Source organism: Hemitrygon akajei, chromosome 27, assembly GCF_048418815.1.
Source record: "Hemitrygon akajei chromosome 27, sHemAka1.3, whole genome shotgun sequence".
In the NCBI taxonomy this organism is placed as follows: domain Eukaryota; kingdom Metazoa; phylum Chordata; class Chondrichthyes; order Myliobatiformes; family Dasyatidae; genus Hemitrygon; species Hemitrygon akajei.
In genome coordinates, this window is record NC_133150.1 from 27,201,372 (window position 1) to 27,217,964 (window position 16,593).

The 16,593-nt window shown below is 36.0% G+C and overlaps 1 protein-coding gene across 1 annotated transcript in view; it reads left to right on the forward strand.

Annotated features, from left to right (window-relative positions):
- Window positions 1–16,593, forward strand: part of strip1 (striatin interacting protein 1) — a 49,464-nt gene that overhangs the window by 16,357 nt on the left and 16,514 nt on the right. Inside the window, exons 6-16 of the mRNA XM_073030510.1 lie at window positions 78–146; window positions 1,035–1,141; window positions 4,292–4,419; window positions 4,922–5,104; window positions 5,685–5,905; window positions 7,519–7,584; window positions 9,601–9,664; window positions 10,551–10,622; window positions 11,677–11,751; window positions 14,008–14,105; window positions 14,603–14,729. Of these exons, the coding sequence (XP_072886611.1) occupies window positions 78–146; window positions 1,035–1,141; window positions 4,292–4,419; window positions 4,922–5,104; window positions 5,685–5,905; window positions 7,519–7,584; window positions 9,601–9,664; window positions 10,551–10,622; window positions 11,677–11,751; window positions 14,008–14,105; window positions 14,603–14,729 (1,210 nt within the window). The remainder of the gene's footprint in view (window positions 1–77; window positions 147–1,034; window positions 1,142–4,291; window positions 4,420–4,921; window positions 5,105–5,684; window positions 5,906–7,518; window positions 7,585–9,600; window positions 9,665–10,550; window positions 10,623–11,676; window positions 11,752–14,007; window positions 14,106–14,602; window positions 14,730–16,593) is intronic.

The following is a 16,593-nucleotide window of genomic DNA, read 5'->3' on the forward strand; positions in this document are numbered from 1 at the left end:
ATTCTGTATAATTCATAAAAATACTTGTGTGCATTTGACTGTGTTCACATTATTAACCTCATGGTTTTATCTTCCAGCAACAGTGCTGCATGTAGTAATGCAGTAAGGAAGCCAGCAATCTCCCTGGCTGACAGTACAGATCTCAGGTACGACAGAACAAAATAGATACAGATAATATTTCTTGTATTTCATTCATTAGGCAAGGACTTAGTTCATTGTAACATGCATTTGGGTTTTGCCTCCTTAACCTAGTTATCCCTAAGTCTACTTTTGTGCAGAATTCCTCGGCATTAGTTCCAAATTTGAACTTTATGATTCTGTCCCATGCATCTAATGTCATGAATTAGTTTGAATAAATATTCCAAATTTTACATATCTTTCATTCATCATATTTTATCCTTGTGGGAAATATTCTCTTTGATCTTTTTGTTTGATAAAAAAAGACTTGAGCTTTTATAGAATTCCATCTTGTTCATTTCTTTAATACCAGGGAGCAGACTGGTTATAATTTTATACTGCCTCTATGGCTCTGTCTTCCTTATTTCTTGATGACCTGAACTACTGCCTGGCCAGGATGTGGCCTGAATAGAGTACATACAAATACTTCTGATGACATTTAACTGGAATTTTCAAATCCTCCTGACAGCCCGCTTTGTATCCATGTTCTTGATATGTCTAATTTTTTCCAAATCCTAACTTGAAAGCATAAACTGTGAAAGTGGTCAAGTTATTTATGCGTATATCTGTGCAATTGGGTCTAGCTTGTGTTGTTGCCAAGACCATAAAGCAAAGCCATTATTAAAACTTGCTGATAAGGGAAGGATTATTATAATGCCACCATCAAAAGGTGTACGGTCAAAGACTATACTGCAGAGCTTTGCTAAGACTGTGAAGAATAGTCAGTAAAGACATTAATTGGTGTGTTCTTGTTTATGGTCAGCTACTGTGTTTATGTGGCTTTTCTAAATCAAGTACATGTTAAACAACCTGCATTTTGATTGTTTCCTAATTTGCTCCATACTTGTATTTCCCAGAGTGCTGCTGAACATTATGTACCTGATGGTGGAAACAATCCGTCAGGAAATGGATGATGATAGTCCAGAATGGAGGGCAATGAGGGAGACCTTCAGAACAGACCTAGGTTTGGAAGTAAATTCTATCTAATTAATGAAAAATTATTAGTGAAAAGAAGTGCATATTTTAAAAATCCTGTTGCATCATATTTCCTAGTGAATTGCTTCCATGTGTTTTTCAATTCCATCTTAATCATTGAGAGGAATAGCAGGGTGCCCCTCCTGTTATTTTTCCACTCACTTCTCCCTGTTTGAGCTTAGCTTACAGTGTGTTATTTATAGCAGCCCTCAATATCACATCTTTACATCAAAGAAACAAAGCCTAGCTGGTCAATATTTGCACTTCTATTTCATATTTCATATCTTATTCCTTTCTCCCTCATATTTTATCCAGTTTCCTTAAATGCGTATATGTTTATTTGTTTTGCAACTACTCTGCACTAGAAAGCTTTCTACTGTATTCTACTCACCCTGTGAGTTAAATAAAGTATTTTCTGAATTCCTATTATAGGTATTAGTGCCTGCCTTGTATGCAAACCCAGGTCCTTTTAACATTTCAGATATTTTAATTGGATTGTTTTTTATACCTAACTTCAAGGTTATACAGGTTAAGTTTATTCAAGCTTTCTTTGTAATTTAACTTTTTTAAAAAAATCTTTATTTTGTTGTAAAATCAGCTTGTCCTTGCACAGCCAGCATGTTTTACTTACTGTGTAAATTTTGTCATCTGAAGCCTAACTTCCATACTTTGGTATTTTAATCCTTCAGAGCAAATGGTCAATACTTTTCAACTCTCTATGCTTCATTCACTCTTAAATTTCTGTTTTTAAGATGTCCCTCATCCCACTTTTCCTCTACAGATGGGTATTGTAATGGCAGAAGAGAACCTTCTGGACATACTGAATCGTATACATGCACATTTGAATTTGATACCCAGCCTGCAATAGGGTTTTAGTTTTGCCTTGGGTGGGAGAGAATTGATAAAAGTAGTTGAACATTTGAGGTTGTGACTCTATAGTTTAGCTGGAGGAAATTGCAGCTCCTGTTGAAATGTACTTCCAGCAAGATAGCAGATGGCTATATTTCAATATGAAAGCTGATTCAAGGTTCTATTTTCGTTATCATTTTCTATGTTTCTGTGTTTAAATAATATCACAAACTTTTTATTGCCCCCTTTTTAATTTAACTTGTGCAAACCCATAGACTATTTTTCATATTGAAGTTTGGTAGAATCACTAGTTAACCAAGTTTTTTGGAACACTGGCTAGGATGGCAACAAAAGTCCTTGCAATTAATGTGATCAAATAATTAATATCCATTTGATCATGCTGAATTTTGGGCCTAACACAGCACTCAGCTTCCTGATTATTCCTATCCCAAGGAATTTTAACAGTCAGTAAGTTTGATCACATACCTGTTACAGTCCCTTGATAGTTAAATTCCACACCATGACTCCTGCTATCTGAAGTCTTCATCTGTAGTTTTATTATTTCTGTTCTTGGGTATTATAGTACCTTCCTCATTGTCCTAAAATCTTATGACCATTATAAATGTGTCCTCATCCAAACTTTTCCTGCCCATACATTAAATTGCTCCAAACATGTTTTATCCATGCTGGCTTTCAGTGACTTCAGATTTAGCAATTCACTCTTTGTTTTGAACGTTGCCCAATACTGTGGCAAGTTCCCTTAGCTCCCAAGCACTGAAATCCAATATTTAGATTTCCACACTTCTTCAATTCTGACCCTTTAGTGGATCCCTGCTTTTATTTTTTCCACTAATTTTGGTGTTCTGGAATTCCATATATTTGCTGCTTATGTTTTACAAAACCCCTCCTACCTTTTTCTAAACCCTTGCCTCTTTAACTGTACTTGTTGTTATATTCACTGGTATCTCTCTTGTTCTAGTAGTATGAAATTATCGTTTGAAACAGAAACATAGAAAACCTGCAGCACAATACAGGCCCTTCAGCCCACAAAGTAGTGCCAAACATGTCCTTACCTTAGAAAGTACCTAGGGTTACCCATAGACCTCTATTTTTCTAAGCTCCATGTACCTATCCAGGTGTCTCTTAAAAGACCCTATCAAATCTGCTTCCACCACTGTCACCGGCAGCCCATTCCATGTACTCACCACTCGGTGTGTAATAAATTTTTTTTTTAAAAAAACAAACTTACCCCTGACATCTCCTCTGTACCCTCTTCCAAGCACCTTAAAACTGCCCTCTCATGCTAGCCATTTCAGCTCTGAGGAAAAACCTCTGACTATCCGCACAATCAGTGACTCTCATAGTCTTGAAAACCTCTATCAGGTCACTTCTCATCCTCTGTCACTCCAGGGAGAAAAGGCCGAGTTCACTGAACCTGTTCTCATAAGGCATGCTCCCCAATCCAGGCAACATCCTTGTAAATCTCCTCTGCACCCTTTCTGTGGCTTCCACATCCTTCCTGTAGTGAGGTAACCAGAACTGAGCACAGTACTCCAAGTGGGGCCTGACCAGGGTCCTATAGAGCTGCAACATTACCTCTTGGCACTTAACCTTAATCCCACAATTGATGAAGGCCAACAATTGATGTATGCCTTCTGAACAACAGAGTCAACCTGCACAGCAGCTTTGAGTGTCCTATGGACTTGGTCCGCAAGATCTGTCTGATCCTCCACACTGACCAGAGTTTTACCATTAATACTATATTCTACCATCGTATTTGACCTACCAAATGAACCACCTCACACTTAATCTGGGTTAGACTCCATCTGCCACTTCTCAGCCCAGTTTTGTATCCTATCAATGTCCCGCTGTAACCTCTTGACAGCCCTCCACACTATCCACAACACCCCCAACCTTTGTGTCATCAGCAAATTTACGAACCCATCCCTCCACTTCCTCATCCAGGTCATTTATAAAAATCACGAAGAGTAGGGGTCCCAGTACAGATCCCTGAGGCACACCACTGGTCACCGACCTCCATGCAGAATTATGACCGTCTACAACCACTCTTTGCCTTCTGTGGGCAAACCAGTTCTGGATCCACAAAGCAATGTCCTCTTGGATCCCATGCCTCCTTACTTTCTCAGTAAGTCTTGCATGAGGTACCTTATTGACCCATGGTTTCAGTGAGATACTTCTGGTACTAAAAGTGCTAATTTGAATTGTGATTAAAGATTTGCTTTAATTTATTCACTTGCATGTGCGAATTATGGCTTTTTTCCCTTTATAGGCGTATCCTTATACAACAACGAGCCATTTTCAGTTATGTTGTTTGGAATGGTAACCAAGTTCTGCAGTGGCCATGCTCCCCATTTCCCTATGAAGAAGGTTCTGTTGCTGCTTTGGAAAACTGTATTGGTAAGTTTAACAGGCATTCTATAAAATAAGCAATTTTGAAACATACATATTGATCTTCCAGTTTTAGTCAATCTTCTCAGTGGTTTAGGGTCAAAGACTTACGTAAAATCAGGGCAATATACTGATATTTTGCTTGGTTTGTGTTGAGTTAGTTTTATGAATTGTCAAAATTTAATATAGATGGGCTAAATATATATGTATTTGTAATTAATTGCTCTGTATTGGAAAATAGCTGACAAGTGGATATAGAGGCAGGGTCAGCTATGGTTCCTTCTAAAGCTGAATATCCTGTTCACACATATATGACCATTGCAATGCCGTTTGAGAACATCCATTGATCCATTGATTGCTGAACTAGGAATTTGATGAAGACTTATGGATTATTCAAATGCTCCAAAAATTACCTTTTTTCAGCTGACTTTGACAGCTGAGTAATTAGTTGGATTTGTGACGAGTTAGGTAAACATCTGCTGATCTCTTTTTTATTTTACTTTTGAAACAGTTATCTTTGGGAGGCTTTGAAGACTTGCAGGTTCTTAAAGTGAAGAAACGTGAAGCACTTGGTCTCCCGCCACTTCCTGAAGACAGCATCAAAGTTATCCGTAACATGAGAGCTGCCTCACCGCCAGCATCTGCCTCAGACCTAATAGAACAGCAGCAGAAGCGAGCCCGCAGAGAGCACAAGGTCAGGTGCATGTATTTTCACTAATGTACAATCAAATGGTGAATGTAACAATAAATTAGCATAGCTTCAGTTTAACTCTTAGGTTCACAGGCTAATTGTATCTGGTTTACTTTAACTAATTAAAACATGGGGACAATCAAAAATTATTTGTTATTTTATGTTCTTAAATTTGATTATCAGAAGTGTCTTTGTGTTAGGGTTATTTTGGCCATTCACATTTTCTAGCTACTTCTTATTTAAAACCAAAACAATTTTCTGTGATTTTTTCCCCTTCAGTAGAACTTAATCTGTCACAGTGTTGCTGTGGAATTGTAGTGTCCCATTGGTTTTTAATAGATTTACAAGATATTTTGTTTAAAGGACTGGGGATAAAAAGAGAGGAATATACCATTTGTATGTTGTATGGAAAGTAATCAGACTTCTGCAAATCTGATATGATGGCATTTAGAGGGAACAAAGAGTCATTGTGAAGAGGATCTTTCAAAAGTACGCTGAAAAATTTGGACAGAAGAAATTGATTTTTGTTTTGATGAAAATGATTTTATTTGTGAAAGTTCATTTGTTGTACTTCCAAATTCAGGCACTTATGAAGCAAGATAATTTGGATGCTTATAATGAGAAGGACCCATACAAAACTGAAGACCCCCGTGAGGATGATGATGAGAATGACGATAATGATAACTCACTTGAGACAGAAACATTTCCTTTGGAAAGGGAAGAGGTTCTACCGCCACCAATTCCTCACCCAACCTGTGAGCGTTTATCTCTTCCCAAGGGATTGCCTTGGGCACCTAAAGTGAGGTAAGGAGCATATCGTAGACATTTGCTAAATGGGTCTGCCTATTTAATTTTTTGGGCTGTATCACTAGCTTCCCATGCAAAAGTTGATGTATTTGTTTAACAAAAGCTTGTTCCCATTTGCTGACATTGATTACAGCAGATTCTTTCTTCAGCCCTTTGCTCTCCTACCTATCAACTACCAGATCCTCACATCATTCCCTTCAACCCTGTCCCCCGTACTCCTGCCTTTCCCCCTCACCTGAATTCACCTATCACCCATCAGCTTGTGCTCTTCTCCCTCCCCTTACCCTCTTTTACTGGTTTTTCTCCTCTTCCAGTCCTAACCTAGAATCTTGATCGGAAACATTGACTGTTCATTTCCCTCCATAGATGCTGACTGGCCTGCTGAGTTCCTCCAATGTTTCATTGTGTTGGTTACAACAGTTCTTTCTCAATCTGATGTGTAAGTTAAAGGCAGGAGTTTCTACTTCTGCCCTTGCCTAGGCTGTCACTTCACTTTCATTAATATCCCTCCATTAAAGTGAATACGGTGACGAATGTTAAAATTTTAGGCTGATGATTAACAGGTTATCCACCTGTAAAAATACTTTTTGACACTTACGTGGCTGTGTTGAGAATTCAAGGTTATCTTTTTGCTCCATGGAGAAACTAATCAATAGTTGACTTTTATATTGGGATTTGGAGATGAAAATTTCAGATGATAAATTTTGAATACTACCAAACAAAAGAATTCCATCCATTTTAATTTTTAATAACATAAACTAAGTGCTAGCATTACTCAGCATTGTCAGAAAGCAACTGAAGAATGGAAAAGAAAACCTAACATTACAACTGCAGGAGGTCACAGACTGAAGGCAGAGTAGGTTGGAGAGCTGAATTTACAGGCAATAACGTGCTCAGGTTTGTCACTTTGAAGTAAGCACAATTAATTCACAAAGCAGTCACCTTGGCTTCTCCAGTAGAGAGGAATTGTAGCATTTGCTATGTTACCTCTTCCTTTGAAAGATATAAGATTCCGCGGGAGCTGACGGTAGAGGTTGAGATAGTTTCTCGAGATAGAGAACCATAAACAAGGGGACATATTTCCAAAGTCAAGTGCTGGTCATGTAAAAATGAAATCTCTTCTCTCTGAGGTAGTGAATCTTTGGAATTCTCTGCTCTAGTGAATCTTTGGAATTCTCTGCTCCCAGTTGGTGGGCACATATCATTAGATATATTTAAGATGGAGATGGATAATTCCCCCATTTTTATAATTATTGGGAGCTAGCTCAGGAGTTGAGGTCATATTGTGTGGCAGGGCAGGCTTGAGAGTCTTGGTGGCCTATTTTTTTGTATTCCATTACTTAGTGACGAAAATAGTACTTCCAGATGAAGCAACAATTTGTTTGAATATCTTTTAATCCAGTGTACTGCAGTAGGTATTCACAATTTGGGCTGCTCAACTAGATAGGTTCATCATAACTTGCATCTTAACTCACCTGCTGAGTATTTTCAGCATTTTCCGTTTTGTTTCAGATTTCCAGTATTGTAGGAGAATTTTGAATTTCCAACTTTGCAGCAGACTTTGTTAGGTCTTTCCCATGATGATAAGCAATTTTTGTTTGCTCTCACAGAGAAAAAGACATTGAAACTTTTCTAGAATCCAGCAGAAGTAAGTTCATCGGTTATACATTAGGAAGGTGCGTATTCTTTTCTGATTTTTTTTCGTGGTAATGGCTATTATTTTCAGCAAGTTTAGTAAGTGTTCTTAAAATTTATAAATTTGTGAGTTACTGTTGCTACTGTTATTGTGCTTAGGACTTGGGTCACTTCATAAGACAAAGGAGCAGAAGTCAGCCATTTGGCCTATCAGTCCACCATTACATCATGAGCTGATCCAATCTCCCCTTTAGTCCCATTCCCCCGCCTTCTCACCATAACCTTTGATGCCCTGACTACTCAGATCCCTATCAATCTCTGCCTTAAATACACCCAATGACTTGGCCTCCACTGCCGCCCGTGGCAACAAATGCCATAGATTCACTACCTTCTGGTTAAAAAAAATTTTCGCATCTCTGTTTTGAATGGGCGCCCTGCAATCCTCAAGTCATGTCCTCTCGTACTAGACTCCCCCACCATGGGAAATAACTGCCACATCCACTCTATCCATGCCTTTCAACATTAGAAATGTTTCTATGAGGTCACCCCTCATTCTTCTCAGCTCCAAGGAGTACAGTCCAAGAGTGGTCAAATGTTCCTCATATGTTAACCCTCTCATTCCCAGAATCATTCACTGTTCATCTCACTGTTATTTATGACACTGTTTCTGGAAGTTGTCTCTGGTCAATTAGCAAGCAACTCTAAACCTCATGTCCATGTCTGCAATTGAAAAGTATTCATTTATTTCACCTTCAGAATTTTAACATTTAAAATGAGCTTTTTACTAATAAGGTTTTTGGAATAGGGGACTTTGTGTCAGTTATATAATAAACGTGAGATTTAAGTCCTTCAGAAATATGTTAACCTTCACCCCATTGTACAACAAAATTCTTTATTGACCTAATGTACATTTACAGGTCGAGTTTTATAAGTAAACTGATTTTTAATATTTTAGCAAATATATGCTAAGGAATTAAAATATATCCTTAATACCCTTTAACTCCTCACTAAGGAATTCATCATTGAGGGGCTCAGGTTTATTGTGTCTCATTAATCTGATATAGGCATAATTTAACCTTCGATTAAGTTACTCTCAAGCTGTTAAACAAATGAATTCATTTTCTTCCAAATCATTAAGAAGTCGAATTAATTGCTCTCTAATGGTTACAAGTAACAATTTCAAATTCATTGCTGATGAAGAGTTAATAAAATATTATATTTGCAGATTTATGTAACACGAAGTAGGCAGTAATTAATAGAAACGCAACCTGAGGTCAAGTTAATAGTGAGATTAGAGCATTCCATTAGATATCTGAGTCATTAACAGATTTGTCAAGTCAGTATGGTAAATTGTATTCAGTTATTACATGGCTTCATCACAAGGATCAATGTGGCTATTTTCATTGTTTTTCCCTCCATACCATGCAGGGTATAGCTTCTGAAATTTTGAGACGTTTAACTCCTCTTGTAATTTTTATTTGAATACCTGATTCCAAACAAATGTGTCTTGCTCATAAATGGTAATATCTGAGTTAACATCCTTTCCATCTTCCTTGATCCCAGATTGTACTCAATTAACTAACATTTTTGGTTCTACCTGATTAGTTGCTTTGTCTATAATATAATTTCCATCCTTGGATAATCAGTTCCTAATGGTGACTTACAGTACAATGATATGGTTGCTTCTTACAGCTAGTAGCCAGATATCTTGGAATAGATCCGCAGTGCACTTCCAGAATGCTAAGGATGGCCCTAGGTCATGTCAGGAACATTTGAAAGTTAGTTCAGGAAGCTCTCACCAATATAGAATTTTAGCTTCAGATAGTTGAGTAGCTATCACTGTATAAGAATGGTAAACCTAAATGTATCTTAAAATTGCCACATTTCAATATTAAGAATAGAAATAGTAGAAATGGTCCATTAGCATTTCAAAGTTGTGTATTTCATCAGAAATTAATCTGTGAATGGGAACAATATCTATGTAGACCCAAAAGAATTGCAGAATAATTGCATTGAGAGATGAACCTGAAAAAATTATTCCATAATTTCCTTTGCAGTGATACTGATACTGTGGTTGGATTACCACGACCCATCCATGAAAGTATCAAAACCCTTAAGCAGGTAGGTGAAGGAGATACAACTTTAGCCTATATGGTGAGGGTCATATCATCTGCACTATGCAATCTTAGATTTTTGTAGAACTCATTTGCCTTTTTGATATTTGAAATAAATCTACAGAGGAAACTATATCCAGGTGTTTTGGTATGTTTCTTTTTTCCCTTTAATGATTCATCACAAAGGATAGCAGTTGCTTTTCTGATTTTTTTATTTTTGTTTGCTAAACTCATTCAGTAAAGATAAATGCTCCTTACTTTGTCCGGCTTAAGATGTGATTGCCATAACCAATCAAAGTGTGGATGTAACAAATGTGACCTAAACCAGAGCGGTCACTTTGGCAGGCTTCTGTTGGGATGCGAATGAGCAAATGTGATAGTTGACTGCCATATATAGCATGAATTCGGGTAGAAAAGGCACAAAAATATTTTGACTGCTGGATAATGTAATACAAGCACACACAACTGAACACTATGTAAAAACTTTGCTCTAAGCATGCTGTAGTTTCTAACTGCCGCACAAGTTCACGCAACTGACACTGGTTAGAAACTGTTCAGCAACTGTCTCCTGTCCCAGCTAAGTGGCATAATGTCCCAAATATACGAAGGGAAATCTGGCTCTTTTCTCGATAAGTTTTCATTCTTTAAGAGTTGTCCCAAATGAGCAGCTACCCCCGATCAACTGATGGCCCAGTTAACTGGAATCTATTCTAGTACTTCAAAAACACATATTTCTCACTGAATGTTTCACATGGAAAGTGCTTCTTTGTCCAAGACTGTAGCCTTTGATATTGATTTAAAAATATCAGTGGTTAAGTATTTATTGGATGTATTTTTGAACAGATGTGCAGATTTTCTCTAACAATATATGCACTTGTTTATTTACTCTACAGCATAAGTACATTGCAATTGCTGAAGTCCAGATCAAGAAAGAGGAGGAATATCTGAAAAAGCCACTTTCTGCGGTATGGGTGGTATTTTTAAGGTCTGGTCATGTACAAGTAGATCTGCATAAACTGCATGGTGGAAATCTGAAAAAAAATCTAAAAATGCTGGAAATCGGGTCAGCTGCTGAGTATTTCAAGCATTTTCTGTTTTTACCTGTCTGATGAAGACAGAAAAAATGTGCTTGCATCCTTTCATGAGCAGGAGATATTCTTTGAGGGAATAGTATAATTATTTGCCTGTAAGTGATGGTTTATTAGCAAAATAATCATGAAACATCTGGGGAGGGGGAATAAATACATCCTCCCCTGTTCCCTAAATCAGATTATTGCATCTAGTTTTGAACACACTTTTTGTCTTGGATTGATAAACGAGAGATTCTTTTTGAACAAGGAGAATTAAAACTTTCTAAACAATAATTGTTTGATAGGAAAAGTGGTACCTGTCTATGAAACCAAAATGAAAGGGGATAATCTTAAAATCTGGAGTATTTTTTTGCTATGGTGGAAACCTAAGCTTTTCTTCAGAAGTTTTGAGATGACCCATGGATAACTGATAGCTTTGAGCGCAAAATGTAAATGTTTTAGTCAAGTAGAATGCCAAGGGTTATGGAATAAAAGTGAATAATTGAATTTGAGATATGAATGAATCAAGTCTGGTTCAATGGTTTTGTTTATATATTGTTCAACAGTAAGATAACTCACTGTAAAGCATGATCCCCAATAAAACAATAGATTATGCTCTGTAATTTACCATTAAGCTTCTGAATTTTTAACAAAGTAATATTTGCTCAGTTCATTATCCTTCGCAGTATAAATTTATTTTGTGCTTTTACAAAACCTGGTGGTTTCTATTACTGTTCAATCTATTAAGTTAATCTTTATAACCTAATGTATGTCAGCACTTGTGTAAAATGTTTTGACTCTTTACTACTGTGGTTAGTCCACAAAGCTTCCCTGTAATAAACTTGGCATCCATAATCATAATGGTATGCCTCCTCCAGCGTTTTCTAGGCAGTGCTCAATTTCAGGAATAATTAGAATAATTTATGAGATCATATTTATTTATTTTTAGGGAGATGAGGAATTTGACCTGACACCAGCTGAAGTTCTTTATCAGGGTATATTGCCCAGTTTGCCTCAATACATGGTTAGTATGAATTTGTATATTTTTGGCTTAGGATTGTACAGATACTTGACACAGAAGTGAGCCAGCTAGTCTTTGCTGTGTTCATACAATGCTTGCATCCCTTTTTTTCCTTCACTGTCTTTTTCACTGTAAAGCTCTATTTCATTCAAACTTGAATGCTAACCTTGCTTCTCTTTTGTTGCATCAATACCATTTGATGTAACTACTCCACGACTACGTTTTCTGCTCTCTAGATAGTCTTGTATTCTCTCCTTTCATGTAAGATAATAGAATTTACATCATACAGATGCTCAGCTGTATGTTGTATAGTTCCATTTGGCATGTTGTAGGTTATTTCATTATAGCTATACAGATAGATACATGCTAATTATCTGGCATTATAGTTTTATGATTATTATGTTTTAATGATTTTGAAGGTATCTGTTCCTTGGGTTATTTAAAAATTTATAAATGTACTCTGCCTGGCCTAGAGATTTTAATCTACTGAGGTGGTTAATTTATTTCCTCCTTCCCTTGCGTGTCATTTCACATTCAAAGTAACATAAACTTGATCAGTCATTCTGTCAAATACTAGAGCAAAAGTGTAGTATTTTCATTATTACTATCTTTTTTGGTCTCTCATATTGTTGCTCTGTTCCGTTCCTAGTTTTTCCCTTTTAATACATGAATATTTTACATGACATTTAATCATTTAGTTTCATCGTTCCTGCTTTTTATTTACTCATTCTTCTTCCCTTTGGATGCTGTTCATTCACTGATTTCATTATTTTAGTGTGTTCTGATTTTTTGAAGGAATGGAGTTTACTAGGTTCTTCAAGCTCTGTTTTAAATGCTTCCCATTGTTCTTTTGTATCTTTGTCTATTATTCTTAGTCTTTCAGAATAAATGTTCAAGAATTTGTTAAAATATATCAGCAAAAGTGTTGATCTGAAACATTAGCTCTCTCGCCACAGGTATGATCGGACTGCCAAAATATTTATAGCACTTTCTGTTTCTGTTAAAGACTACTGATATCCTTATTGTTTTGCTTTTGTATAAAATAATAATCAATTACACTAGCTTTTGTCATGTTTAATTTTGAACAAATTATATCATAATTAAGGAAATGTAGTTGAACTCACTTTACTTGCTGCGCTGTCTAAAATTGTACATTTTTCTACTACTATCATCTATAGTACGTATAGTCATCCAGTCTCTCCCTTTCCTCTTCTAGGGAGGTTCTACCCTGGAATAATTCCTGGTTTTTCTGTGTCCATATATTACTGTTATTTTGCTCTATCAATGGTGCTTCAGAAATATCAGTTACCTGCTTTAGGTTGGAAAATAACCTGATTAAGACACAGATTTTTTTTCTGGGTCAGTTTTTGTACTTTTAATCCGAAACTCAATTTAATAATCATTTATGTCCCCATTTGTTCCTGATGTTATCATTGCCCTTTTACTTCCATTTGGTTGCTGTATACCATTTCCTCACTGAGAGGAAATGTATAACACAAGATTTAGTCCAAATTATTGTCCATTACAGATGTAGAAATGAAGCGTCATGCTCAGATGAAGCACTAAAAGACAGGAGCTTAAAAAGAGTCTAACTGTGGAAACTACTTCGTTTTTATTTTTAATCTTATTATTTATTTAACTATTTTATCTTTGAATATTTTTTACTATTTCTAATAGAATTTGGATAAATTTAGGGAAAGTTGAACCAAGTTTAACTGAAGACTAAATGTTAGAAATAGGACAAACATGTTCATCTTTGTCACTATTTGAAGTTAATAAGCAATTGCATGCGATCGTTCATCAGAATTGAACAGTCTCACTGCTCAGTTTTAGCTATTGCTTTACCCATGTTGCACCATCACCACATCTAGTTCATGAAACAAAATTTGACAGGCTCTAATGCTAGCTACTCAGATGAGTAAACACGAAAAACATTTAAGAATAATGTCTTTAAATTTATGATCTTGCAAAGGAGTTAAATGAAACCTCCAGGATGTGTGTTTTGTACCCTCTTTTCAGTCCTGACTATTTGCTCTCTAGGGATGTTATTCTCCGTTTTCACATGCCAGTTGAGCTGTAGTATTGTTCACAAGATTCAGTCGTTATTGTTTGCACTGTTGGAAGGCTGTCATGCTGTTTTTCTTTAATCCATTTTTTTTGGAAGGATAACCTTTATAAAGTTTATCAATAGAGTTTTAATGCAAATCTTATTAGAAAAAAATAACCTCCTTCAACTTCTGTCTTCAACTATTCTTATAGATTGCCTTACTGAAGATTCTTTTGGCTGCAGCTCCAACCTCAAAAGCAAAAACTGACTCAATCAACATTCTTGCTGATGTCCTACCAGAAGAAATGCCGTATGTATCTTCCTCCTTTTAGGAATAGGGGTGTTGATTTCCCATATTAGCTCATTCAAAGCTGAATCTTAATTCCCCATAAAAATTCTAGCACCCGCTGAAAATAATTTTAAGATTGTATTCACTTAATATTTTGCAACTTTTTAAAGTTATTTTGGTAAGTTGCTGTTGGTCTCAGAAGCAATGAGATCTTTTTTCTGTAATCAGCTACATTTAGTGAAATCCTATTCTCCAACAGGTAAGCCTTCTTTCTCACCATTAGTTCTCTATAAAGTCAGTACTTTCTTGCCATTTATAAGGGTTTTAACTCTTCATCCACATTGGCTTTCTTTAAGGCCTGCGCTTTCTCCCTTTAGCTCTTAAAGGCCAATAACTATTTCTCATCCCCACTCCTCTTATCCCAGCAGCTTTATTTCTGCCTCTTCATCTTCTGTTGCCTCAGTGACTGTGTCACCCCATCGTACAGTAATGCAGTGATGCGCACTTTATCCTAACAGTACCACGGTGCTACAGAGTATGAAGCTGGGAGTAGATGTCAACAGACACAAAGAGATCATTGTGAAAGCAATTTCTGCTGTCCTATTACTTCTGCTTAAGCACTTCAAACTCAACCACATCTATCAGGTAAGTAATGCTAATGAACCATTTAACCCATTAATATTTAGTTTGGCAAACAGTGTTTTCTATCCAAGTGTTTGCTCTGCCTAGTGTTGGTGTCATTGGAACAGATTTGGCTCTTGTATTTAATACGGATGGACATTATACAGTATATGTAAATCCTAATTGAGAATGCCACTTTAGGAACAATAGTTTCCCAGTTCAGCTGAATCTGGGATACCTTAGATTTACCAACTAATATCACTGATCTGTAAAACCAATGTCTTTGGAATTTAAATATCCATGCACTTTTTAAAGGGAAAAAAATGGTAAATCTCTTCTCTTGAAACTGATAAAACTTCTGTGATCGCCGGATTGTGATTTCTCCTAAATCTTGACTTGTCATTTTGAGAAGTCTCAATTATGTACCTCTAACAAATATTAGATTAAACATTTGTTATAAATAAAGACTTCTGTCACTCTGCACTTGCTGTAACTAAAATGTCTCAGTCTAACATTTCACAAAAATCAAAATGAGTCTCCTCTCCAACTTCAAATCAAAGTTTAAGGTTTAAAGTAAATTTATTATCAAAAAAAGAAAGAAAAAGATACACACACACACATTATACATATATACATACATACATATATTTAAAAAAGTGTGTGTGTGTGTGTGTATGAGCATATTAATAGAATCAGTGAAAGGCCACATCTAATAGGGCGGACAAACAGCCAATGTGCAAAATGCTACAAACTGTGCAAGTACAAAAGAAAAAGGAGATAATAAATAAGCAATAAATGTCAAGAACATGAGATGAAGGGTCCTTAAGAGTGAGTCCATAGGTTGTGGGAACAGTTCAAAGACAGCATAAGGTAAGCTGAGAGAAGTTGTCCCCACTGGTTCAAGACCCTGTGGTTATTAATCCCTCAGACTATATTTTAATTGCATCATAATTAATCTCTTGCTTTAATAGTATCTTTTGCTTTGAAAATTGTCTACATGTGATAAGTTTGAACTACTTCTGTTTGGATTTGGACAAATAAAAAATAGGATGACCAGAAACAAAGAAAAACTAGTGAATGAAATGTTATTGAAAGAAAATGAGCATTTTGTCAATATTTGCAATCGATCAATATCAGTGCCTATATATGTTACGTCATCATCTTAAGCAATCATCCCAGCTGGTTTTAGCTGCTGCTTTTCTTTACCTGCATGCTAACATTATGATTGTGAGGAGTTACAGTCACCAAAATCAATAATTGCATTCCTGAACTAAGAAGTCCCAGATTCATCTTCTATCATGTTACATTGTGATACTGAAAATTAAAATCCAGTTGCTTTGGTAATAAAATAAGTTTGAAAGCTCACAAGATAACTTCAGTGAAGGGAACCTGTTATATTTGATATACATAAGACCCAGCTCCCAGAAAACACCTATAATTGTTAGGAATGGACAAAATGCTCTTTTGCTGGGCTATATATGGGACATAAGCATTTTTTTAAAATCCTCATGCCTTTTAATGCAGTTGCATTTGCTGTCTTGGGTTTTATTATATTTTAGTACTACTGTCCTTTTTGCTAATTAATAGACCTGCCCTTTTAAAAGCAATCATTTACCCTTGCCACAGCTTCAACACTTTTCATCCTTTTTTAGTTATTCTCATATTTGTACATTTAAGCAATTTATTTAGATTCACTTCCCATTTTTGTTTTGTTTTGCTTCATAGACTAAGCATATTTGTGATTTCTTTTGCAATTGCTGGTTTCTGTTGATATAATGAAATTTTCTTCAATCTTGCTATCCCTTCTGCACTGTACTCAGTATTTCATCTAAATACTGATGCTTTCTAAATGCAATATATGGAATATAATCCATTATTTTATAACAAT